The 26,785-nt window shown below is 53.8% G+C and overlaps 1 protein-coding gene across 1 annotated transcript; it reads right to left on the bottom strand.

Annotated features, from left to right (window-relative positions):
• On the bottom strand, positions 1 to 26,543 carry UNC93A (unc-93 homolog A). Its single transcript, XM_032651318.1, has 8 exons — positions 26,419 to 26,543; positions 21,579 to 21,760; positions 20,436 to 20,665; positions 18,714 to 18,839; positions 14,472 to 14,686; positions 12,231 to 12,366; positions 11,007 to 11,138; positions 1 to 652 (listed from the first exon to the last, which is right to left on the bottom strand). Exons 1-8 carry the CDS (start codon positions 26,503 to 26,505, stop codon positions 387 to 389), a joined length of 1,374 nt encoding a protein of 457 aa, XP_032507209.1. The 5' UTR covers positions 26,506 to 26,543; the 3' UTR covers positions 1 to 386.
• Between the last annotated feature and the right edge of the window lie 242 nt (positions 26,544 to 26,785).

Here is a 26,785-nt window from a genome sequence, read left to right as displayed (position 1 = left end):
TCCCGGACCGGGGCACGAACCCGCGTCCCCCGCATCAGCAGGCGGACTCTCAACCACTGCGCCGGCAGCGAAGCCCTGGGCTGCGTTTTTTAAGCAGCCTTCCAATTCTTAACAACAGCAACAAAAACAAGCATCAGCTGTTACCCATGATTCTAGGCAAGTTCTGAGTGGCTGATTGTACCCTGAGTTTGTATCTTTCACGTATACTCTGGATCTCTATGGATGAGAGGGTGGACTGAAAAATTTGATAAAATAGAAAAAAAGATTCACGTAAAAAATGAAATGTTGAAGTAGTCATAAAGAATCAGCTATAAACTCTGAGGCATCTTCAGGTAAAACTCTCCCGCTGATACGCTCTGGGTTCATCCACCATGGGGTTTGTTGCTTCATGTTTTTGTCTGTGTTACTCCTTCCTCAGCTGGTTTTGTCTGCTCTTCGGTGAGCTGCCTGGCCACCTTCTTGGACCCCAGATACTCGACAGTTCCATATGCCGCCATGGCCAGACTCAGGACGCCCAGGAGGACGTAGAGTTTGACGCTGACACACAGAAACATGCTGTATCCGAACGCGATGACGAAGCCCAGGGCTTCCCACAGGCGGTAACTGGCAAAGGCGGCCTCCTTGTTCTTCTCAAACAGGACCCCGAAAAGAGCTGCAGGGGGGAGACGGGTGAAAATGTGGCTGTAAAACCGCAAACGACCTTTCTGATCATTACCGAAAATATGCAACTTCCCCACGGCCCAGTTTTCCTAATAAAACCAGGACCTTCCTTTGTAAAAACTGGAATTATTTCACGCTGTGGATGATAGCAAGTCAGGTGATGTTCTCTAGCAGTGAAGAGCCATCATATATACAAGAAACAGAACGGATGAAAGTTAGCACTGTAGGGGACGTGGCCCAAGCCCGAGCTTCGCAGGTGAGAAAAGCAAGGCCGAGAGGTGGGACCCGTGTAGGTGAAGGTGAGAAGGGGGAAGGCCATTCATTCCTGCACTTAGGGGAAGTGCACAGTACATAAGTTATTCAACCGTGGGGTTTTTGGTGCCTGCCGCAGGGCAAGGGGATTACCACTGTGTGGGCCTTTCCTTCCCCTCCTGGAGACTTTAGGGGTAAGAGCGTTCAGCCAGGTGAAGCCTCCAAGCGAGACTGCCCCACACCGAGTTCTTGATGAAGGGACTCAAACCCCCTTGGGTGGCTTTTTTTTTTTAACATCTTTATTGGAGTATAATTGCTTTACAATGGTGTGTTAGTTTCTGCTTTATAACAAAGTGAATCAGTTATACATATACATATGTTCCCATATCTCTTCCCTCTTGAGTCTCCCTCCCACCCTCCCTATCCCACCCCTTTAGGTGGTCACAAAGCACCGAGCTGATCTCCCTGTGCTATGCGGCCGCTTCCCACTAGCTCTCTATTTTATGTTTGGTAGTGTATATATGTCCATGCCACTCTCTTTGCCACAGCTTATCCTTCCCCCTCCCCATATCCTCAAGTCCGTTCTCTAGTAGGTCTGTGTCTTTATTCCTGTCTTACCCCTAGGTACTTCGTGACATTTTTTTTTTTCTTAGATTCCATATATATGTGTTAGCATACGGTATCTGTCTTTCTCTTTCTGCCCTTGGGTGGTTGTCTGAAGGTTTGGGAGAGAAATGACCTGAGTCTGTGATAGGGGCTGAACTGTGTCCCTCAAATCCACATGTACTAGTTCTGGCCCCCAGGACCTCAGAGTGTGACTGTATTTGGAGTTGGGCCTGTAGAGAGGTGATCAAGTTAAAGGAGATCATCAGGGTGGGTCCTAATCCCGTGTGACTATATAAGAGGTGTCCATATAAGAAGAGGAGGTCAGGACACAGACATGCACAGAGGGACGGCCACATGAGGACACGGGGAGAAGATGGCCGAGTACACGCCCAGGAGAGAGGCCTCGGGGAACAGCCCTGCCACACCTGGATCTCAGACCTCAAGTCTCCATTTCTGCTGTATTTTGTCATGGCAGCCCTAGCAAGCTAGTACAGTCTGATAATGCTTCTAGGTGAAGGTAAATGATTTTCTGTTCCTGTTTGCAGTGTGGTAAAGTTTCGCCGAACGGGAATCAACCCCATCCCCAGGACGTGAGCGAGGCAGCAGTGTGTCTGGAAGGGGGACACTGAGGAAGGGAAAGTTTTCAACAGGGGGACCTGCCTGAGCATCCCGGCAGATGTCCTGCTGCACTGCCCGGAGCTGCCTGGTCACCACGCCTACCATTTTGGCTGATGGAATTGCCCTGCGTCCCCCTGTCCTCTGCTAGGCCGTGGGTTCCCTGAGGCAGGAACCCATCTTATCTGGAATGATAATTCCAGTGCAACCCAGCGTCAGCGAAAATCCTTATTGAATGACTAAGTGGACGCATGGCTGGATGGTGACTCATGAAGTGGCAAAACGCTGAGCCCGGTCCTGCAGTGTCAGCACACCCCTGTGGGTCAGCACACCCCTGCGGGTCAGCACGTCCTGCGGGTCAGCACGTCCTGCGGGTCAGCACACCCCTGTGGGTCAGCATGTCCTGCGGGTCAGCACACCCCTGCGGGTCAGCACACCCCTGCAGTGTCAGCACACCCCTGCGGGTCAGCACACCCCTGCGGGTCAGCACACCCCTGCAGTGTCAGCACACCCCTGCGGGTCAGCACACCCCTGTGGGTCAGCACACCCCTGCGGGTCAGCACACCCCTGCAGTGTCAGCACACCCCTGCGGGTCAGCACACCCCTGCGGGTCAGCACACCCCTGCGGGTCAGCACACCCCTGCAGTGTCAGCACACCCCTGCGGGTCAGCACACCCCTGCGGGTCAGCACACCCCTGCAGTGTCAGCACACCCCTGCGGGTCAGCACACCCCTGCGGGTCAGCACACCCCTGTGGGTCAGCACACCTCTCAAAGGACAAACAGTAACCCAAGTAAACGGTGGGCAGTCCTGGGGGGAGAGCTGCTCCTTCCTTTTCTCCCCTTCTCCTTACAACCCAAAAGCCCACGCTGGTGAGGCAGTCCAGGTAACAAAGGATACGTGACCACACACAGCACGGCACGGGCCAAGGCACCCCCTTTGCATGTGGGTCAGATAATGTATGAACCAAAATGTCAAGCGTGGACTCCAGAGCGGGGGGGGATGGGCAGACAGCCCCGAGCCCAGCGGGACCAGACAGAATCTGCACCCGGAGTCCTTCATTCCCAGAGGCAGCACAGTCCGCAGGGCGGCGGGCATGTCCTCAGAACTGTCCCGCCTACAGGGCGGGCAGCTGTGGTGGGGAGAGCTGATGGCAGAACTTTCATGCACATATTCATTTTTCAGCTTTCATTCTGTTCCTTTAACTTTGCCCCTTTCCTTCTACCCCTCCCCTTCTCCCCCGCGTTTAGAACAGGAGAGGGGAGGCTTGTAGGGGGGAAAGGTCTGAGGGCAGCAGCAAGGTCTCCTGCAGCCCTGCCTGGAAATGTCAGCGCCCAGGAGACGCCCCTTGGCATTTGGTTACTCAGATATCCATGTGCACAGGAACCGCTCAGGGTGGGGGTCCATCGGGCAGATATAAGACATGACATAAGATACACATTTTAAACAACACATGCCTATTTGGGAAAACTGGAGGCTGTCTGGAACATTCAGAAGGAGGTGTGCTTCTTGTGTGGAGTCTGCAAAGAGCCCTCTCTGATGGAGGTGAACGCACCAAGAGAACCTAATAACCACACCCTGGCACTTAACTTCTGAGATTACTTAAAGGTCTCTTGTCTTTCTTCTGAGGGTGACTCTAAAATAGGACCTAAAAACAAGATGCTAGAGAAGAAAATCCAAGGTGAGACACTATGGCTACAAGTGGTGGATTATGTCCTGTTCTCCAGCAAAAAGGTCCAGCTGCTTCCTTAGTGACTCTAAAATAGGACCTAAAAACAAGATGCTAGAGAAGAAAATCCAAGGTGAGACACTATGGCTACAAGTGGTGGATTATGTCCTGTTCTCCAGCAAAAAGGTCCAGCTGCTTCCTTAGTGACTCTAAAATAGGACCTAAAAACAAGATGTTAGAGAAGAAAATCCAAGGTGAGACACTATGGCTACAAGTGGTGGATTATGTCCTGTTCTCCAGCAAAAAGGTCCAGCTGCTTCCTTAGCGGGTTGTGGTAGCTGACAAATGCGCCCTGATGTTTTGAAAATCCAGTAACACAGCCAACTCTAGCTTTAAGTCAACGCTTTTGGTCTATAGGTTGGGGTCTTTAAGCGAGTTCAAGGTTAAGTTTAGGTCGTGACAATTATAGACCACTGTGCTCCAGGATAAGGGGACCCACTGCCCACTCTCTCCTGGGCAAGCTCTGGTTCAAGTCCAGTTCAGCCTTTTAAGTGGCTATGGGATCCTCAGCTTCCTGAGGTTTTCCCCTAAACTTAAACTTTCTGGGCCCCCAGAGCCTTAAATGCCAAATGAAGAACTCGCCATTCTGTGAGTCTGATTCTGAACTGTGACCCTGGTGAGGGGATCCACCCGCAGCCAAGAGAGGTCGAGTGGCTGTGAGCTCACAGCCTCGCGTGCAGAACAGCTCAGCAGTTTGGGAGGCAGGAGGGGCCCTCACTGGGATGACCTGGAACCCAGAAGTCTGTGGGAAGCTGGCTGTGCCTCTGGATGAACGACAGAGACGGAAGAAGACGTGTGACAGCTGGACAAGAGGAAAGGACCCCTCCCTTGCCCCCTCCTCAGATGGCTGTGTCCAGGAGAGGCTGGATCACGGCTGGCAGAAGGCTGATGTCAGCAGCCGGAATTGCCGTCTAAGAAAACACAGAGAAAGGGAGTCTGGGGGACTCCATTTGCCCCCACTTGGGAATATGGCCCAGCCTGAGGAGAGGGCAGAGCCAGTCATAACTAAAGTCAGGCTTTTGGGGAAATTACTCATGATCTGTTTCCTATTTTAATCCAAACGTAAAGAAGACAGCACATTAATTGTGTCAAATTCCAACCGTTAAGGACACGGAGGGCAGAAGGGAAAGACGTGAAAAAGAGAAGTATTCTCAAAGCAATAGTTCAACAATTCTGAAATTACATGTGAGCTAGGATTGAACAAATAAGCAATGTGGTATACAGAGTGGAAACTGGGTTTCTCACGGTCAAAGATCAGCAGTGGGACAGCGGGTGAGAAGGGGGTGCTAGAATGAGCCTGTGTGCTGGGACGTCAGTGTGAGTTCAGCCTTATTTTATAGATAGATATAGATAGATAGATATGCAGATACAGAAGTAAATAGGTGTGTGTGTATATATATGGGCCAGTAAGCATATGCCCATCTCCTCACTCTGTCCACTGAGAGTGCCTAGAAACGGTGTCATCTCAGTAGCAATGAGTACACCCAGCACCCAGATCTTACTGCCTAATACCATTCTCCAATAAAACACACCCAGGCTTCTTGGAGAAATGGCTAATCTAGGGCTGGCACAGGAGTTACCAGATGAGCCTAGACTGTTCTGGAGTGCCTAACAGTGAGGAAGTACTAAAAAAACCCAAAATAGGTAGTGGTGGGGAGGGGGGGGGGGCGAGTCGAAAGGACACAGGTGCCAACGGGAAAGACCCCAGTCGCCAAAGTTGGAACAATTAGAGCAAAGGAGTAAGTAACGTAGCATTGGATTGTAACCCAAAGGATACCATAAATACATGAGCCCATACTGATGTAGACAAACTTTTGAGTAAATAGCTAAATAAACTGGGGAGGAGGGACAAATGTTCGTCCTAGAAGAACTATACCTAATGCAAGTACACTCCTCTTCCAGGAGGTGAGGGGTAATTACTTCCCCATGAATTGTAGCCTTGGTGACTGGCTTCCAAAGAACTGACAGTGGAAGGGAAGAGTAGCCCTCTGTGTGGGAGGAGCCAGACCCTGGCTTGACCAGCGATCAAGGTCCACAGCATCAATGACCAGTTACGTGCTGTTCTGTACCCAATCAATGTGATGAGAAAGGCACTTCACTCTGGGGTCTTCCTCCCCAAAACCCTTAGCTCTAGCCTAATCATGAGAAAACATCAGATGAACCTAAATTAAGGGACAGTCTACAAAACACCTGATCAGTATTCTCCAAAAGTCAAGGTCATCAAAAACAAAGAAAAATGAGAAACTGGCACAGACCAGACAAAGGAGATGGGATGGCTACCTGTAATGTGGTGCCTGCCTGGGATCCGGGAGCACACAGAGGATGGTGCGGGGGAAACCTGGAGAAATTTGAGGAAAGTCTGAAGCTTTGTTATGTACCGATATTAACTTCTTGGTTTTGACAAATGTACTGCAGTTTTGTAAGATGTTCCGGTTAAGGGAAACAGAGTGAACAGTATATGGGAACTCTGTACTGTCTTGGCAACTTTTCTGTTGATCTAAGATTATTCCAAAAGAAAAAGGAAGAGAAAAGCCTGCTGGCAGCCTGACCTGGGAAAGGCACCAGGTGGAAGTGACCGGATGCTGACCCCTGTGGTCGGATGGCAGGATGTGAATGAGTCTTGTTTGTTTAGAAAAGACAGGATACATGAACTGGACATGTAAGAGAAGACAGGTTTTTTGAGTTTATCAACATGAAAACAGCCCCATTGGTGGCTGACAGGGCAAAAGAGTATTTTTAGGCCAGACATTCTGAATCTCAAGTGCAGGCATTGGCTCACAAGGGTTGCCATGGCAACGGTACCCCCTTTCGTGAACTGTCAGGGCGGATAAACAGAAAGCCGCCCAGATCACGGGCTCCAATGGCCGGAGGGATCCCCGGAGCCCAGTGGGAACACGGGCAGCGAGAAGCACGGTTCTGCCCCAGGACGGGGGGGCCTGGATGCTTCCCGCCCCTGATTTGCCTCTAAACTGGAGAACTGAAACAATCAGTTTGTAAACTGAGAGGTGATGACTGAAAAGGAGGGTTAAATTGTACTGACTTGTATCCAGTCTCATTAACTAGGAAAGTATGTGACTCACAGATCTTCTTAGAAGAGAGACACGTTCAGGGAGAATAGGATTAGAAATCCAACTTGCTATTGAAAAAGCAAAAATGAGAGAGAGCTGATCTTGGGAGGTGGCAAAAGCTACACAAAATGTCCAGTTTTTGAAAATACAGAGATGGTATGGATGGACCACGCTGCAGGGTGGTGAGCCCGAGAGAACCTGGTGGAGCCAGCCTGCAGGGAACTCAGTCATTAAAGCATCCCTCCTAGGGCTTCCCTGGTGGCGCAGTGGTTGAGAGTCCGCCTGCCGATGCAGGGGACACGGGTTCGTGCCCCGGTCCGGGAGGATCCCACATGCCGCAGAGTGGCTGGGCCTGTGAGCTATGGCCGCTGAGTCTGGAGCCTGTGCTCCGCAACGGGAGAGGCCACAACAGTGAGAGGCCCGCGTACCTCAAAAAAAAAAAAAAAAAAAAAAAAAAAAAAAAAATTCCTCCTAGCCAAGATGATCGCCAGTACAGACACCAAAAGGAATTCTTAAATCGTACAGGAAAACAACAATCTTCCCCGGCAACTGATTTTTCCTTGAAACAAATTACTTTTGATCTGAACAAAAAGACAGAAATAATTCATTTTAAATGAGCATTCCTTATTCAAGGAGGTCTTTATCCAAGTTATTCACTGGACCTCATGTAACTCTGCACAATTTTGACAGGCTCTGCCTGAGGGTCTCTCATGTCCGTGGAAAGAAAAGGAGAGTTAAAGCAATTACTCCTATATCTCAGGGAGAAAGAAATCCAAACATTTTATTTGCAATCATTTGAAACACCTAAGGAATTATCGTATGGACTATTGCATGGCTGCTGACTTCTAATGTGTAAATACGGTAAAAAATTCGAGTGAACTCAGAGATGTCGGCTAATTAGAAAGCAAGACGGCAGAAGCATTTGGACTGTTCAGTAAAATAGTGGGGGTCTTTCACACCTCCTCTGGGATGTTGAAAGCAATTCTTTCCTGACGCTCCCTGGGGAAAATGCCTAAGAGTCCTACGGGGGAAGTTGTGACCTGCACTCGTTTAGAAGTCTGCACTGCCAAGAAAAGCTAGCGTGGTGTCTGTGTACCTTTCCCCTACCGATTAAGTATTTCTTCTGTTGAGCGACATTGCAGCCCAGCCTGAGACTAGTTTGTCATTGCTTCCACCAACTGACCTTTGTCCAAACACACCAGATTATGGCACTGAGCCTCACACACCTTTGTCACCTGGTTCAGAAGTTCAGGAGAGCCTCCTGCCAAGATTGTGAAACCCAAACCCCTTGGTTCCAACAGCACGGGGTTTGTTCAGTGATGTTTTCAGCTGTTTCATAAGCCAGCAACAGATAAGATAGTAAGGAGAGGCCGTCCTGGAGTACTGAGTCCACCATGGGTGAGGTCACGTGTACCTGTTCTCTTTGGGTGTAGGGACAGCGGCCAGGCCTCCTGTCCCTGGAAACGCTGGCCTGTGGCTTGTTTGTGGATTGGCCTGACCCAGTTTCCAGTCCCGGGTGTTTCCCCGATAAGGGCTGAATGGTGGGTGGTGTTTCCAAAGGAAGAGGCTCTCTTCTGAGCCAAATTCACCCCTGGGGCCCTGGGCTCACGCATCTGCAGGATGCCGGCTGTGTAGACGGCTCACGTCCTGGGGCCTCCGACATCCCCCCGCCCGGGGCCAGGGTTGTAGGTGGTTCGGGAAACTCAGGGCCAAGGGTTCCCGCCCTCAGCCCTCGTCCCATTAGGTCACACAGAACTCAAGCTGCCCTCCGTGTCCTCCAGTGGTCTCCCCCCCAGACCCAGTCAGCTACGGCTCATCCCCTGGCAGGACACACCGCCAACCCACCAACCCAGGGCGCCTCTTGACACGCGGGGAGCCTGCGTCCACAGGAGGCCTCCCTGGGCCTCGGCTGGACGTCTCCTCCTGGGCTGCGGCCACTCCCTTCCCACCCGCCGTGGGCAGCCCGTACTCCCACCCACTGCATCCCAGGGAAGAGCTCCCTGCACCACAGTCTGAACCCTGGGCCTCCAGCCTAGGCCTGGCTCCGGCTGTCCAGCTCCCCACGCACTCGGGGCTGCCGGGACCTCTTGCCCTGATGCCCCCCGCCTGCCTCTCCCGTGTCCCTCACGTCCACAGCCTGGCCTCCGAGGTCTTTGTCGAACGTCTGGTGGCCGCCGTGTCGGGGTGCAGGGCCCCGCAGGGTGCCGGACAGCACCGGCCACGCACACCGCTCTCAGCGGCCTGAGGGCAGCTCTCCAGTTCCCCTGCGCTGGCGGGGGCACCCCTGCCCTCAGCGGCTCTGCCCGCCTCGCCCCTCACCCGCCCTCTTTGCAACATCAGCCGAGCCTGCGGCTGGACCTCCGGCCGGGGTCCCGCTCTGCCCCAGGCCCAGGCCGGTGGCCGCGCTTCTGCAGGAGGCGGCGCGCTGAGGCCGATGCCGCCTGGCTGGCCTACATCGGCGAACGAATCCTCGCAGGACTGACGGCCAGCTCGCGTTGAAGACCGTCTGTTAGGTCGTCGCTAGCTGTGGCTCCTCTGGGAAGCCATGTGTCTCAGGCGTGAATTAACTCCTTTCCTCGTGGTGACAAAGGGGCCGTATCCTTCCTTCTGACTGCCTTCCTCTGTGTTCCAAAGAAAGGGCACCCCTCCCCTCCCGGCCAGGGGCCTCCCTCCCCCACCTTCTCGGCCTCCTTTTCTGGCCCCTCCTCTCACAGCCCTTCAGTCTGAATCTAAAATCCTACGAGAGGGACTTCCCTGGCGGTCCAGTAGCGAGGACTCAGCACTCTCACTACGGCGGCTCAGGTTCAATCCCTGGCCAGGGAGCTAAGATCCCGCGTGCCGTGCGGCGCAGCCTGAAATAATCGTAAGTGATACGCGCCCCAAACAGCCCCTTTTCAGTGCTGGGTCCCCCCGCTGGAGTCCTCTCTGTGTCGCGTTCAAGCTCAAGCCGAGCCCCTCAGCTGACGCGTCCAGGTCTGTGGGCTCTCTGCCACCTTCAGCCCGGGGATCCCGATGCCCAGCCTGGCCCGGGGACCACTGAGTCCCTGCGTCCAGGAGCTCCGCCCCTCGGCCTCCTTCCCAGCCTCCGCCCCTGCCCTCCGCCTCCCGGTGGGTCCGCGCGGTCTCCTGAGTCACGGCAGCAGTGACCCTGCCAGCCCCCGCCCCAAACGCTTGCTGCTGCTTCCACCAGGGCTGAGGGAAAGTGGACCCTTCAGCGGTACGTCGGCCCTACATCGGGCCAGCCAGCCTCTCCTCTCAGTGTCTGAAACCCCAAGGCGACGGCCTCTGGGAGGGGCGAGGTCGTGGGGTGTGGCCCTCAGGGAGGGGTCAGTGCCCTTGCGAAGGGGCCCCAGATTGGCCCCTCGCCCCTGCCTCTACATGAGGACACGGCAAGAGAGAGCCTCTGTGAACCAGCCCTCCAGACGCCGAATCTGCGATGCCTTCACCCTGGACGTCCAGCCCCAGAGCTCTGAGCAGTAAATGTCTGCTGTTTACAAGCCCCCCAGTCTGTGGAGTCCTGTTGCGGCACTAAAGCGACAAAGACGGCTCCCTCCCGGCCTCCCCACCTCCCTGACTCCCCCAGGCTCCCCGCTGCTTGGAGGATTATCCGACAGGAGCCCACTTGGGCGTGGCCCCCACGACGAAGCCTCTGCTGACCCTCCCGCCCTTAACTCCGTTCTCCCGAAAACTGACACCCTCCCCCCCACCAGCCCTAGAGCCACTGCAGGGACGTTGTCACGGTAACCTGTAAGCGCTTCCGCCTGTCCCCAACCTCAGCTGAGAGTGGCTGTTCTGTTCAGACCAGCTCTTCCAGGGAAAGCCACGAAGGAACCATCATTTCAGGAAAGAAAGTTGCACACTTCATGGACATCATGGATCTGAGTAGACGCCCAGAGAAAGCACTGCAAATCCCCAGTGTGGAACTGGAGCCCTCCCACCTGTGTGGTTCCCGCTCCACTGCCCTTATTGCACATGTCACCACACCCCCCTGGGGGGCCCTCCACCCACCACGTGTCCCCCCACGACTGGCCAAGGCGGGGCCACCTGAGCAGGAATGGCTCTGTGCCTGGCACTCACCATTGTTCTGTGTCTGCCAGACGGCGTCAGCCGCGCCCCAGAGGCCCGGAAATACGAAGAACAAAGGCAGCTGGCGGGGGTGAGGCTTCCACAGCAGGAGGCCGATGATGCAAGACAGGTGGATCGTGGCACCTGTGAGCAGGGAAAGGACTTCTCTCAGATACTCTGTGCTACAGGACAAGTCTTCTGATCATTTGCTTCCAGGCGGGAACGATGTTTCCTAAAATAATTCAGACTGATTTCTTCAGGTGGGTTTTGACGTGGCCCATGGAGACTGCAGGTGAAATGCAGGGCACGCCTGGCAGGTGTGCGATTCCATCCACCTCTGGCCTCCACATCATCGGGTGGGGAGCCTGGGGGTGACACACCTCTGTGTCTTAGAGGAAAGTGTCGCCTTGCTGGGCAGAGGGGTCCCCAGGTTATGGGGGCTCAGAGTGGGAGAGAGAAGGGCTTCTTCATTAGGAGCGAGTGGTGGGACCCCTGCTTCTCACTGAGCAGGGGGCATGAGGAGGGGACGGGAAGGGGTGCCCCCAGCGGGGGAGCTGGGGCTTCCAAACAGGACAAGGAGGGAGAGGCGGGGGGAGAACTTCCTCCTTCCTCCTGACTTTATCACAATGAATCCTAAGCCCTGGCCTGGTGATTCTGCAGACACTGTGATGTCCCTCGAATGTGGGAACAGAGCAGCTTATGACCCTCAGGGACTGCCAAGGAGCAGAAACAGCAGGTGCATCCTGGGTTCTCCGAGGCTGTGTGACCTTAGGCAAGTTACTATGCTTCTCTGTTCTCTCCTCAATATAAAGCAAATTACTTGGCCCCCAGTGAGCACTGACCAATGGTTAATGTGTTCCCTCCCTCTTGCTGCATCACCACAGACCCTTTGGGCCTTGACTGGGCCACCAGGTAGCTGTCTCCTTAACGCCCTCATTTCTCCTTATTCACGCTGTCTCCGATCTTTCTTCCTCCCTCAAGAAAAATAGAAGGTGATGCCCGTTTAGAAGACCAGCTTCATCCCCCACGTGAACACAGATCTCCTCCTTCTGGAAGGCTCCCTGTCTCCTGCCTTGGAGACATGGCCCCCACTGTGGGTGTGGGCCCCGTTTCTGTGCCTCCACCAAACCCCATCCTTACCCCAACCCTGGCCCTCATCACACACGCTCTAATCGCCCGCAGTGGAGCCAGACCTGCCCCAGGAGCGCGTCCACGGTGCGTCCACGGTCCACCTACCTAGCGCGAAGAGAGCGGTCCTGCCCGTGTACTGGGCCAGCTTCCCATACAGCACGGAGCACAGCGCGTTGACGGCGGAGAAGCAGATCATCACGTAGCCCACGAACTGGATCCCCAGGGCGCAGGTGATGTAGGACTGGAGGAGAAGCACAGACCAGTCACCTGCACTGCCTCAGGTCTGCTCCAGGGCTGGGCTCTGAAGTTGCAGTTTGGGGGTTCACTTTGATCCGGGAATACAGCCCATGCTGAAACGCTTTCTGCCCTGTGACCGCTGGCCCGCTAAGCTGGCCCGCGAAGCTGGCCTCCAGCTCCCAGGGTGGAGAACACCTGTGCTTGTAAGGAAAACCCTCCTCTGGGTGAGAACTAACAGGGAACGCTCTGGATGGCTGCCTGGCAAACTTCTCCCCGCGTATCTGTACCATATGTTATTTATACAGGGGCGAATTTGAACTCTTCTTGCTGGTGTGGGTCATTTCCCATCCTGCTTATAAGACAGCTGGGTGAGGACAGAGCCAGGGAATGAACAGGCAGAACTCAGGGGATTTTTAGGGCCTTGAAACTCCTCTGAACGATACCATAATGATGGTTTCATGTCATTATGCATCTGTCCAAACCCTGAGAATGTAGAGCACCAAGAACGAGTCCTCAGGTAGGCTGTGGACTCGGGGTGATGACGATGTATCCATGTAGGTTCCTCAGTTGTAACAAACGGACCCTCTGGAGGCAGGCAGCGGGCGAGGATGTGCCCATGTGGGGGCAGAGGGTGTGAGGGAACTCTGTCCTTTCCGCTCAGTTTTGCTGTGAACCTAAAACTGCTCTAAGAAAATAAAGTCTTAATAAAAAAGAAGAAGATGGAAGGAACAGGAAGGGAATCTCCATAGAGATGAGAAGAAGTGCTCCTGCCACGACTCGGGGGCAGGGTTGGGGACAGACAGGAGACTGGCTAGGAGGCCCCTTGCATCTGGATAGCGGGAGGACTGTTTGTCATTCTGTCTTCATTCTTTGAAACTCCAAGACCCCAACAGGACTGTCCTAAGAGTAGGGCTGCCAGAGAAACTCTTGGGTGTCCAAATACTCAGGACCATAATTACACTGAGAGATATTTGTGGTTTATCTGAAATTCAGATTTTTACCCTGCCTTTTATCTGGCCCATTTGGCAAGCCTTCCCGGGAGGGAGCTGGGGTGGGGATGGAACATGGAAGCAACCTGCTGATGTCCACCAACAGAGGAATGGATAAAGAAGATGTGGTGCATATATACAATGGAATATTACCCAGCCATTAAAAAGAATGAAATAATGCCATTTGCAGCAACATGGATGGACCTAGAGATTATCTTACTAAGTGAAGTAAGTCAGACAGAGAAAGACAAATATCATATGATATTGCTTATATGTGGAATTAAAAAAAAAATGATACCTCTGAACTTATTTACCAAACGAACTCAAAGACTTAGAAAAAAAACTTATGGTTACCAAAGGGAAAAGGTGGGGGGATAAACTAGGAGTCTGGGATCGACATGTACACACGGCTATATTTAAAATAGAAAACCCGGGCTTCCCTGGTGGCGCAGTGGTTGAGAGTCCTCCTGCCAATGCAGGGGACACGGGTTCGTGCCCCGGTCCAGGAAGATCCCACATGCCGTGGAGCGGCTGCGCCCGCGGGCCATGGCCGCTGAGCCTGCGCGTCCGGAGCCTGTGCTCCGCAACGGGAGAGGCCGCGACAGTGAGAGGCCCGCGTACCACCAAAAAAAAAAAAAAAAAAAAAAAATAGAAAACCCACAAGGACCTACTGTATAGCACAGGCAACTCTGCTCAATATTCTGTAATAACCTAAATGGGAAACGAATTTGAAAAAGAATAGATATGTGTATATGTATAACTGAATCACTTTGCTGTACACCTGAAACTAACACATCATTGTAAATCAACTATATTCCAATATAAAATAAAAAATTTTTAAAAACTAGGTAATAAGGAATTTCAGTGTTATTTGTGGATTTCATGGTTTTCCCTATTTTTCACTCTAAAATGAGGACACAGAGGACAATGAGGACACAGGCAAGTAAGTGTCCCTGCGATGACTCCGGAGCAGCTTTGGTCCTTTCCCTGAAAACACATCTCAAGTGAGGGGTGTTCCCAGGTGGGCTGATGTCCTAACCACACGGCGGCTCTCCTGGGGCCGGGAAGGACCCAGCGCAGCCCCGGACCCCGTGCCGGCCCCGCCGGCCTCGTGTCCTACCCGCGTGTAGTCGCCGGCCAGGAAGGCTTGCTGGAACCCGCTGTACAGCGGCAGCAGGACCAGGAGGCAGAGGCGCTTGTCTCTGAACAGCTTGACCGTCGACAGCAAAGTGGACCAGAACGGTGACGCTTGCTTCTCTCCCTCACTTTTCTGCTGAGCGTCTTTTACGGGCTCCAGAAACACGGCGGTGAGCAGGATCGCCAGGAAGCCGCTCCCTGAAAGGACAGGGGAGGGGTGGACAGGGCTAGAGTGGCACCGTGCACGCGCGGGCTCATCTCCTCACTTCCTCCTCCTCTCGAAACGGAGGGTCGGTTTCAGATCCACATTTCAGGTGAAGGAGGCAGGCTGAGCCCCTGACCCCTGTTGTGGACTCGGAGGCCACACATGTTGCCTCGATCCTCGTGTGCTGGTTCTGTGACTGTCGGGCTGTCTCACCCACAGAGCAGGTGATGGGAAACACAGACACCTGGGGAGAGACCCCCGAGGTCCTCAGGGCCCTTAACCATGCACCATTTCTCGTCAGAATCCTCAAAGTAATTTCTACCAACAGCTAGGCTCCCTTCTCAGGGTTATGGGTCCCGCCAGGAAAGTTACCATTGGCTTCTCTTCATGTTCATCCCAAATCTCTTCATCCAAACGTCCTGTGGTAGGAGCTGCATGTATTAGGGTATCTCCCAACCCCAGTGGGATGACGCGTTTGGAGAAAGGAAAGGAGCTCTTTGCATACTGAGATGGGAAGTTTCCCCCCAAGACAAATGGCTGAAAGGAAAAGCCAGGTGCAGAGCTGGGAGTCTACTGTGCTCCCATTTGATTTGGCTAAGGAGGGGCATAAAGACATATTTGTTTAGACGTGCGGTCGGTGTGTCTAAGAATTAAAGACTATGTGGGTTGTCTACGGCTGCGGGAAAGCTGGGTGGCGGTGAGAGGGGGATTTTCCCTTTTACAATATTTGTATTTGGGACCATGTGAACAGGGGATCTATCAAAAAAATGACTCAAGACAACTATTCCTTTCACCCTTGAGGGGATATCCTGTACTTTCATGATTCCAGAAGGTAATGACGAGATCTCTTTCTCTGTCATGAACCCACCTTCCTGTCTCTCGAGGGAGAACAAATGTCTGTTTAATCTTCCTGTTCTTTACGTGGACACCTTTTCGCTCCCTCACTGAGGCTGAGGGCCCTTTGTCATTTCTTATGTCTCTACTGTTCCTCCATCTACAAGGATGATGATACACATGGTTTGGGATCCACAGGTGAATTCAGGACCGGTGGTGGTCTTTCCTCTTCCTGGTGGGATCGGGGACACTTCAGAACAGTTTTTATCGCTTATTGCTGGCTTTGACCCATCACCCTTTAAAGAGGATTTGAGCCACTTTGTGTCTTTACTGGCCCCCAACCTTGTCTGCTATTCTTCCATCTCTTGTAGCCACAGACGCCCAAGGCAGCAGGCTCGCCCCTCACTGTGGTGTAGCTGCCTGAGCCGTACCGAAACGGTGAGGCTTACCAAGTCAGCCCTCCTCCAAATTGCCTGAGAAATGGTAAAACCAGTCCCCCCACGCATCCCAGAGAAGTCCGTAGTTAATAAATACATTTCCATGCTGAGGAGTTCCACTTTACATCTAAGCTTTATCTCTGTAATTCAGCTACTTTTCCTCTTGGCTAAGCACTGGTCCCCTCCCCCACTTCACGGTAACTCAACCTTGTGACCAAGTCTATTAGGCCGGACTCTTGTCCGCAGACATTTCGCAATGGCACCGACGTCCTCTGGGGTCGTGATTCCCACTTAACTGTCAAAGCAAGTCAGCGCACGCAGGCGCTCCTCCAAACCGGCACATCAGCTGGCTGTGAACACCCGCCACCTGCCACAGCTCCTTCCCCGGCTTGAGCTCGGAGCAGCCCCAGGACACAGCTTCCCCGGGACGGGGGCTGAGACACAGCGGCGGTGGCCGGGGGTAGGACTAGAAGCCACATGTTCACCAGGGCACAGACGCGTGTCCAGAGGGTCCCTTGGTCCAGGGCCATCTGCAGAGGCGTGGACTGGGCGATTGCTGGTGGCAGGGCTAATATGCTGCCTCGTGAGGACAGAGCTCAGGAGTCCTAGAAAATTACTCCAGGGAGATGGTGCTCTCTTTGCTTTGGTCTCTTTTTCTCCTTTCTTACTTTAGTTCTGTTTTTTATAATTTTCTTTTCTCTTTGTGGTAACATGGCCTTGCTTGAAGGAAGAAGGTTGTGAAGCCCTGCGAACCAGGATCCAGATACTAAGAGAGTTTCCCCGTATGACGTCTGCAAGGTCCCTGCTTTACATAAACGTCTGGACTTAGGTGGCTGGATTCTCTGTGCACCAGGACCTCTGGAAGGTCCCTAACTGCCCAGGGGACTCACTGTTCTGCCCTCACATCAGGCTGAACGTTTCCCAAACAGAATGTCGGCCCATCCGCTCCCATATCCCGTGTCCAGTCTTGCTAGTTGTCGCTCTAACTCTCTTGAGCCGCCCCTCTCTCGCTCTGCACACCGTCCTCACTCCCCTTCGTCTTCTGGGTCACTGTATCGCCCCTGCATTGGTTTCTGTGTCCACAGTTTTTCTCACGCCCACACTAAACTAACACGAGAATCTGTCTACAAGACAAATAAGTGCGCGTCCAGACTCAAGGCCACCGCTGGTCACGCCCGTCTCTGGCTCCTCTGCCCCCTCCAGGCCCCTGTCCTCCAGCCACTCTGGCTCCCTCTGGGGCTTCTCCGCCTTCAGTGTTGTTCACGTCCCCTTCTCTGCCTGGTAAACTCCTACTCACCCTTCAACACCTGGCTTGGGTACCACCACCATCAAAGCTGCCCTAGAACGCAACTTCCCCAGAAGATGTAACTACATGTCAACTGGGAACTTTGTTCAAAACATGTGTCCTATCAAATATTGGTTAGTTGAAGGCACATCTGGACTCTAAGGTCACTGAAAGTCAGGGTCTTGTCTGGCTGGTTTCTGGGCCACAGAAGTTCTAGCACGTTGCTCGGCGTCTGCCAGCGCTCGCTCTGCCTTGCAGCATAAAGGGCTCACTTGGCACCCCTGACTTGGAAGCAACCTTGAAAGAGACCGGCGTGTGGGTGGCAGCTTATCTCACAGGCGAGACAAACTGACCATGCACATGGCCTCTGGACCTTTGATTCCCAATGGAGTCCTGCACTCAGTCCCACCAAATCCGATACCTAGCAGACGCTTGATCTTTAAGAAGGACACAGTCCAAGACCTTTACAGATTCTAGAATTCAAGAATGACAGGGCTTCCCTGGTGGCGCAGTGGTTGAGAGTCCGCCTGCCGATGCAGGGGACACAGGTTCATGCCCCAGTCCGGGAAGATCCCACATGCTGCGGAGCGGCTGGGCCCGTGAGCCACGGCCGCTGAGCCTGCGTGTCCGGAGCCTGTGCTCCGCGACGGGAGAGGCTGCAACAGGGAGAGGCCCGCGTACCGCAAAAAAAAAAAAAAAAAAAAAAAGAATGACAGAGAATACCCTTAAATTTTCTTCAAATGGTGACAACAACAACAAAACTAGTCTAAGGGTCAAAGTGGTGACACATCCGTAAGAGCAAAGTCATCTAGAAAGCTATTAACATAAACATTTTCCATTCAAATGAGCGTCTAAGGATAAGAACCATAGGGGTTCACTCCCCCGGGCAACCATCTTTCATGAACTTCCAATGTCCTGTGCCTTCCGCTGCCCTGTGACCAGCAGTGGGAGCCCCAAGGCCTCGCCGATGCCCGGGGGTGGGTGCCGGGGAGACCCGTGCCCAAACCCAGCCTCTCAGCAGAAACCGTTCAAATGTACTCCTTGGGAAAAGGTGATAACACCGGGATTTGGGACTCCCTAAACCCACCTGGACGTACTTAGAACACAAGTAGCCAACCCACCAAGGCCGTGGTCCACTTGAAGGGGCCGCCATTGCTCTGCGTGGCTGCTGTGAGCTCAGAACAGTGATTTTACTTTTCGTTAATTAGAATTTAAGCAAGTGCACGTAATGGCTACTGGCCTGGACGGTGCAGACGTGAAGTGCTTCTATCACCACCGAGGCCTCGGTCAGCAGGGCTGCTGCATTCGGTCTCATGTGGAAAAGGCTGAGTACAACCCAGCTGAACGCGTTTTGTGGGGCTTTTGCAGGTGAAGAGAGACTATTCATACTTTGAGCAGGTGGTCTTTTCAACCCAGGAAGGCGATGGGCTCGCTTAGCCTGGGTTCCTGGTGCCGAGCACGTACCCGTGTAGACGCCCAGCAGGGTGTAGATCAGCTCCTGGGAGGGACGGCTGGTGCTGTTGGTGGACGCCGTGGCCATGAGGCAGTCACTGGCCCCGCAGGGCAGGAGCTGCTCCTCCGGGATGGCCCCTGTGAAGGAGGAAGCAAAGAGGTGCTTTGAGGACATGGGTAACTTGACAGGAGACGGTACACAAGGAAGAAAACGCCCAGGGAAAAGGAGCCTGGACACGCAGAGGACAAGACATCACCATAGGTCAGAGTCACGAGACAAGGGCTCGTTTGACCCAGTGTCCCAGAATGCTTTTCCCATTGGGCACGTGTCTGGGTACTTGATTTTAAGACACTCTGGACCAATGTGCAATGAATGTCGGTGACTTGTTACATTCTTGACGTAATTGAACCTCGTCCCCTTTTCGGAATTAATTCAGAACTCGAGTACATTAGACTGGGTGTCAGGCCCACTGGGTTCTCTCTCAGATTCATCTGGAACCAGTCCCATGACCTCCGGCAGGTTATTGCATGCCTTCTCTGAATGTTACTTTCCCCTCCATTAAAAGAATAAAATTTGAACGATCAACGAATCTCGGGAGAGAGACGATGGATGTCATGGAGGAAAGAACACTCAGTGTTTCATTGTTTCCATCAAACAGATTTTATCACATAAAATGCTGCAAAATCCCCTTGGCCGGTGAGATGGGCAGCTCGGCGGATGAGAAGGCAGTGTGGAGGCTGGAAGCCTAGAGAGGTTGAGAAAACTTGCAGTGTTCTCTCAGTGCCTTCCGGCGCTCACATTCTGTGTCCTATGATTGGGCAGAGACTGAAGCTCGCTTGTCTGTATGTCTTTAAAAGTAAACCCGTTCGCCCCTTCACCACAGTCATGTCAGAGACTGAACCTTCACCCCAGCTTCTGTTGGCTGATTGCTGACGGTTCCTCCATTACTGAGTAACGATTGGTATCTGTCCACCGTAAAGGTTCCCTTCTGTGGATGCACTTAGCAAGTGATGACATCACATGGGCAAAAAGGGGAGACGGATTTTTTATTACTGTTTCCCAAACGTGGGAGTTTACATGGGTTAACGGGATCAGGGCTGAGGGAGAGAGACATGATCCCGATAAGAGCAGGAGAGTTAGAACATTTTTCCCCATTAGTACATTTCCTGTGAGAACTGAAGGTATTTATTTCCTCTGTCCTTTTGGTCTAAGTCCTCAGACATCAAAGGGTGCAGGCATAAGGCAGGTCCATACTTTGCAGCCCTGTCTGAGTGTGGTCAGGCAGACGGATGAATTAAAGCATCCGTCACCAAACGTTCAAATCTGTTAAGTGATAAGTGGTCCTTTGTGTAACAAGGAAAACGCTGGTGAATGGATCAATTCGGGGGCAAAATAAATCCATGGGACCCGTTCTTAGTCTAGAAGGATAGTAAAGGACTCCGTGAACCCGAGTTCCACAGTTGAGTGGTGGCCCTAAGTTTCCCCAGGGCACCTCAGGCTCCCCTGTGCTCAGGGGAGGCCAGGGTTGGAATCGCTGGGGCACCCGTGGACCAGACGGACCCTCAGACCCGACCAGACTGCCTGGGGAAGAGCCGGGGGCCAGGTGACCCTGAGGCACAGGGAGCCTGAGAGCCATGCCTTGCGGCCTCACGGGACCACCTGCTCAAGTCCTGAATGAGGACGTGTGTAGAGGGACCAGGGGCCCTCCACGGTCACCACTTCCTTCCTGTTACCTTGAGCGGGTGTCTGGCCAAACACCAGAGACGAGATCAGGTTGCCAAACACACCAGACGACTGGTATATGAGGAAGAAGATGCCAAAATACTGGCTGACCACGTCTCTGCCAACCTTTCCTCTCTTCTCTGCGTGCGTGTTTCCCATGATGGTGAGGTAGGTGCCCTGCGCGGACCACAGCGGGGCCGCTCCAAGTCCCAGCAGGATGGAAGTGGGGATCAGTGTGTACCTGAGAAATGAAACGCGGGCGTGGGTGCCTCGGGCTCTCCGCTCTTCCCTCCGTTCGGGGAGAAGGAAGCTCCTTGCCTGGCCCAGAGAAGCACTGCCGTCTGTCTGCTTGACACAGTCGCCCCTTAGCCTCAGATGAACGCAAAAATCTGTGTCTTTTCTCGTTCAGCATCATTTGTAAGAGTGAAATTCGGTGCCAGCGCAGTTTCTTTGTGTTTGGACGTAGCTATAATGAGCTGGGGTTACAAATGAGGCTGGGCGGGTTCTAGGTATTTCTAACGGCAGTACGTTAGAAACGATTTATTATCTATCAATCTATCTATCTATCTACTTATCTATCTATCTACCTATCCATCTAGCTGTCGCTCTCCTCCATGAGGATTCTGTATGAGAACTCTACGGTAACAAGAAAAAGAATAACGTGAAGCCATCCTATCACTACATCCTGGATGGCAGTGGGGTGTCCCTCAAAGAGATGCTTGATAAGTGTATGCCTGGCAACAAGGGCACGTGGCCCTTGCCCTCAGAGCTTGGTCCCCGAGGGTCCCTTTCCGTCAGGGTGCAGGTAGAGCTCAGGCCGGCCTGGGGCACTGGCTCCAGCCCTGTTGCGTCCACTCCCTGTGATGGGGTGAGGGTGTGGGGTTTGCTCCACAGGTCACATTCTGCTAAATCCCCCTGAAATTCACCCTCCACATCTTAGGCAGATTCTCCCCTCGTTGCTGGGCCATAAAAGTGCCCTGGCCCAGGAGGAAAGCTGGAGGCCTCAGGAGAGGCCAGGATGGGCAGTCGGGGGAGCATGGGCCCAGCAGAGGGGACAGAGACATCTTGGTGGGAAAACATGGGAAGAAGGCCACGCTACCGTCCTGTCCCAGAAGCCGAGAGGGGAATCGGGAAGCATCTGAACGTGGGCGTACCAGCTGGCGTAGAAGTTGCCCAGGGTGAAGGTCACGTAGCAGCACATGGCGATGACGATGGTCCACTTGCAGCCGAGCTTCTTAATGAGGATGGGCGGCAGGAACACGGAGGACAGCAGCATCCCGCCATAGAGCGTGCTGAGCGCCGCCACCCCCAGGCCCTCCTCGCTGTACAGGCTGCTCTGTGGGGACAAGGTCAGCCCGGTCAGGGGCCCGGCTGCCAGGGCGAGGTGGTCTGGGTCATCCCCAGGTCCTGGAGACCCCCAGCAACAGGCTGCCTGGGCGGGCGGCCTGTCCTCCAGCTGAGGGATGGGAGGGGAGGAGACTGCGGTGAACTCTGGTCAAGGGGAATCAGCAAGTGGAGACGAGGGGGAAGCAGCCAGTGTGGCCCGCCCGGGGCAGAGGGGCCCTCACGCTCCCTGCTTCCCGCAGCCCCTGCCTCACCCCTGAGAAGGCGCGGTGCCAGGGCAGCCAGGGGCCGCGCGCGTCTCCAGGCTCCTCCTTGGAGACCAAGGTTCCCGCTAGGCCTGAGGCGGAGCCAGCAGCTCCAGCTTAACGCTGTGTAGACACAACGCACACTTTTCTTGTTTTTGTCATTCCTCACTTGGTGCCTAGCATAGCGTGGTGTGAAGCGAACAAAAGGTCAAATAGGTAACCAGAGCCAGCTCAGGCCAAGGCAATGGCAGCGGTGACTTCTGGCTTTTGCCGTGAAAGAAAAACCTATTAGCATAATTGCTTCCTCCATTTATTTCACTTGTAAAGGGAAAGGGGGGGAGGAGAAGGGGGGAGGAGGGAGAGAGGGGAGGGGGAGGGGGTGGAGAGAGAGAGAGGAGGGGGAGGAGAGAGGGGAGGGGAGGGGAGGAGGAGGGGGAGGGGGAGGGGAGGAGAGGGGGTGCAGGGAGGGGAGGGGGAGGAGGGAGGGGAGGGGAGGGAAGGGGAGGAGGGAGGGGAGGGGGAGGGAAGGGGAGGGGAGGAGAGGAGGGGTAGAGGAGGGGGCGGGGAAGAAGACTAGCGCTTCCCTTCGCAGCCAGACCTTCTTTCACAAGGGTCCGTCAGTGTGTTTCCTTCGCTTCCGCATCCAGCTCAGCCCGACCCTGTGGTCACCGTGCAGGGGGTCCCCGCTGTGCCCCACACAACTGACCAGACATCAGAGAAGAAAACTTTGCACACAGGGTCTCTTCCCTTGCAGACGCCAGAGCCCCAAACTCAGCAAACCAGCACCTTAGAGCGTCGGCAAAGTGCGAACACCGGAATGAGAGCTGTCGTGCTCCTCCTTTGTGGCTGAGACAGGCGTTACTACCTCCACGGGGGAAAGAAACACGCGGCGTGGGATCATACACTCAGCTAATTAGTCCAGATGACCCCAAAGCCAGGACTGTAACGCCTGGACTATTACCATTCCTTCCTGCCTGGTCCCCCAGCAAGACGACAGAAGATCCCACCCATCAGCCGGGAGCCTCTCTGAGGCCCTCCCCGCCCATCCTTTTCCTGTTCTCCTGGAGACTCCAAGCCCCATAGGCTGTGTTCTCACCCCAGGATTTCCTCTCCCTTTCCACCCCTCAACACACTCTGACCGCCTTCATCCTCTTTCCAGATGGTGCCCTTTCTTCAAGTGCATGCCAAGGGTCTCCAAGGGTCTCGAGCGCACGGAACGTTCTGCTTTTTCTGAATCTCTCCCAGTGCCTTGCCCCAAACAGGTACTTAGTCATGTTTGCTGATTAATTGAAACAGAACAAGAACATCTGGTCCCATGAAAATTCTAAAGTCTGGTTGGAAGACAAAAGTTGAACAGTCTGCCTGAAGTGGGGTTATCTGGAACTCTGCTCCTAACTCCAGTTGCTAGGAGTGTGGAATGTGGGAACTGCTTCAGCCGGGGCCCTTTGTTTTCTTAATACTAACGTATTAAGGTCTCATGTATTAGTGACCTTGCCTCTCTGTGTGCTAATGAGAGGCTGGCAGCACTGCTCTGCTCTGGAATTTCCTTTCCACCCACAGCCCTGCTGCCAGCCGGCGGCGAGGTACATTTGTTACTTATAATGGAGTTCCGCTGCTGCCCACCGCTGGGAAGGAAGGCCGATTTCAATCTCCAAAGTGGGAACCAAATTTCGAAACCAAATGTCTTTTTTTTTTTTACAGGAGAGACAAATACCTGTCTCTCCATGTGTTAGGAGAGCCAGCCTGCAAAATCCGTGCGCGAGGAGAAGCCCGTGGGAGGGACCTGTATGTAAACAAACAACGAGGACGGTCGCTCAGCCTGTATGTAAACAACGAGGACGGTCGCTTAGCTCACTCAGCAAATCAATCGACTGTAAGCACTGGCCGACAGAGGCTTATGTGTGGCTCCTGGGATACAAAAGGGAAAGACACCAGCCACCAGCCACCACGCAGGAGCGGGTGATGTTCAGGACTGCCAGGGCCAGTGATGCCTCCAACAGGCCACTTGCAGTGGGACAGTGAGTCCTGCAGGGGGACGCTCAGGGGCCGAGCTCCTGGGGGGGCATGAAGTCCAGTCCAGAGGCGTCAGAAGACTTTCTGGAAGGAGTTAAGCCCTCGCGAGACCTGCAGGGTGCGGAGGTGACCAGGGAAAGGTCGGGAGGTGTGGGTGAGGAGGGACGTTTAGGGGACGTGTTTACAGAGGCCCCATCCTGAGAGGAAAGGCCCCAAGGAGGTCTTTGGGGTCTTTGGCCACAGCTGTTGAGCTCTTCTGGTGAGGTGAGGCTGGACAGCCAGCCAGACTAGACCAACAGGAGCCCCAGACGCCATACTGGGGAATGGATTGGATCCACTGGATCCAGTGCTGAGCGCTGCCTGAGGCAGGGGATACAGTGATGGACGGGGTGGCGAGGGCCTGGCCTCATGGAGCTCACAGGCACCGTGTGGTGTGTGCCAGAGGACCTGGCGTGCACACAGGGGTGCCTCACCCAGATGTGGGACCCAGGGCACAGGGAAGGGGGAGAAGGAAGTGTGGTGTGTACACTGAGATCTGAATAACAACTAAGAGATCGTCTGCCGTGGGGAAGGCGGGGTAGATGCGTGTCTGCGTCCTGGGCAAGTGCACAACCGAGTCCAGACCAGGGCTGGCACTCTGGGGATGCCTATGACCACCTTTGCTGCCTCGCTGGGGCCTGAGAAAGAAGCCAAGCAGATGAAAGCAGAAGGAAGTGATGGAGACCGGCAAGTCCCTTCAACGTGGCTGGGATCCAGCCATCCCTAGGGCCACATCCATCCCTGTCCTTACCTGCTGTTCCCGAAGCCAGTCCTGACTGACAGTTAAACCATGTTTACATGTCCTGGAGCAGTGGGCAAGGAAATAGGGCCAGATAAGGGCGAGGACAGAGCAGTGGTGAGTGGCGGGTGGGATAGTTCCCCGGCAGGGTGGGAGGGCTGGTTCTCTAGCATCTCCGGTCTTCTGGAGAGGAAGAGGCCACACCAGTGACAGCAGTGCCCAGTGACAGCAGTGCCCAGCCCAGGAGCCCTGCGGAATGTGGAGGCCAGTGTGGCTCCCCCTCAGCTGCGCTGCTCTCTCCACACAGACGCCACTCTGAGAGTTTCCTGAGTGAGGCTTCCACGTGTGTGTGGCCTCAGCGTCCCACAGCCATAGCCTGAGAGAAGGGACTTCTGGCAGCTCCTAGGGTCCCCCCACTCCCTCCCCTGGCTTCCAAGGGGGCCAGTTTGCCGTCATTCAGCGGCAGCTGTCAGATCACAACTGCTTCCTGAGAATTCGGACCCCATCAGTCACGCCCGAACCCAGGGGAGCTGCCCCACCTGCTGACAGCAGGACTTCCTCCCGTGGGGCAAGCTTCTGTAGGGACAGCGTCACTGATGGGTCCATGGTCTCGCTACGTTCTCCTTCCAGAAAGCACACACTACATTCGACGTGAGCTCAAGGCAGCAAGACACAACAGGTGTTCCACACACATTAGCATTTTACAACATCACAACGTTCTGAGCAATGTCTACAAAGTCATGGAGTATCCTGGCAAGAAAGAGGGCTGTGCTTCCCCTTCAACTTGATTCTGGGAATCACCATGGGCTATAATTTCATTCTCTGTGACCCTAATCAGAAAAAAGACTGAATAGGGGTTCATGGAGGAAAACATGTACTTGGAATTCAGGGCTGAATCTGAGCTACCTCGCCAACCTACAAGTCCAAAGGGTTTGTACTGTAACAATGAAGACGGAAATTTTGAATCTCTCCTCTCTTGTCCTGCACCTCCAATTCTGAGCCCCCCGCACACGCTTTTCTTGTTCAGCTCTGTGCACACAGTAGGCGCTACTTCTTGTCGCTGACTGACAGACCTTCCAGGACCACACTAACTCGTCATCAGAAACCTTGCAGATGCTTCTCTGTGTGGCAGCCCCCAGGCCACAGAGCGCGAAGCTGGTGAAGAAAGCACAAGGGCGTGATGACAGGCTGCTTCCTGACCAGCCCTGGGGCTTCCTTGCAGTTTCATTCACAGTTAAAGATCAGACTTAAAATGGAACTACCCGGGGGAAGATCTAGCAGGAATCTATGTGGTATCAGGACCTCTGATGAATTCTCATTACTGCCCCTGACCACAAATTCACAGTGATTCGTCTTGTGTCTCCTTTTACCCACACAAAGGCAAAGTGGATTTTATCACTAACCCAAGACCAGCTCTCCTTGTCTGAGGGTCAAACACCCCCGGTCGTGCCATCCTGCTGAACTGGGAGTTGGGGCTGCACATAAAAACCGCTGTGTGTTTTAGAGGATTTTGGAGGGTGAAACCCCACGTTCCTCGCTGTCTGTGCCACGGGAATTCTTGGAGTCCCAGAGACATTCAAAAGGTAAGATCACATGGCGACTGTACACACCTACCTGCAAAGTCTGCAGACCCCCGTAGGCAGTAAAGAGAAGCAGAAATCCAAAGGAAAGCACCAGAATGTTCTTCAGGCCTCGTTCCATCGTGCTGCCCGAAAGCTGCAAGCACCAGGAGATTTGCAGTCCCCTAAAGGAAACCAATCAGGGCCCAGGAAAAGCAGTCAGTACCTAGAAGTCACACGTTCTGTCTTGGAGTCCGAGTTAGACGTTTATCAGTCACTAAGGCTGCTGCGTCGTAATGAACTTGACAGTCACTGAAGCACCCGGGGCTGTTACTCATTCACCTTCTCTGGAACCCGCAGTAATCACTTTCTAACTGGGCAAAAATTAGGACTCTTATCAGCTCATATGGACTGGAACATTT

The sequence above is a fragment of the Phocoena sinus genome, chromosome 12 (assembly GCF_008692025.1).
Source record: "Phocoena sinus isolate mPhoSin1 chromosome 12, mPhoSin1.pri, whole genome shotgun sequence".
Taxonomy (NCBI): domain Eukaryota; kingdom Metazoa; phylum Chordata; class Mammalia; order Artiodactyla; family Phocoenidae; genus Phocoena; species Phocoena sinus.
This window is presented reverse-complemented; position numbering and strand designations above follow the sequence as displayed.

Excerpts from the sequence above, each read along its gene's own strand:
- UNC93A (XM_032651318.1), bottom strand. The coding sequence starts at position 26,505 with ATGGAACGAGGCCTGAAGAACATTCTGGTGCTTTCCTTTGGATTTCTG. Across the intron at positions 14,687-18,713 it reads CCTGCTGGGCGTCTACACGG|GGAGCGGCTTCCTGGCGATC; the intron begins GTACGTGCTCGG and ends CTGTCCTTTCAG. Across the intron at positions 12,367-14,471 it reads TGGCCGGCGACTACACGCGG|TCCTACATCACCTGCGCCCT; the intron begins GTAGGACACGAG and ends CTTCTCCTCCAG.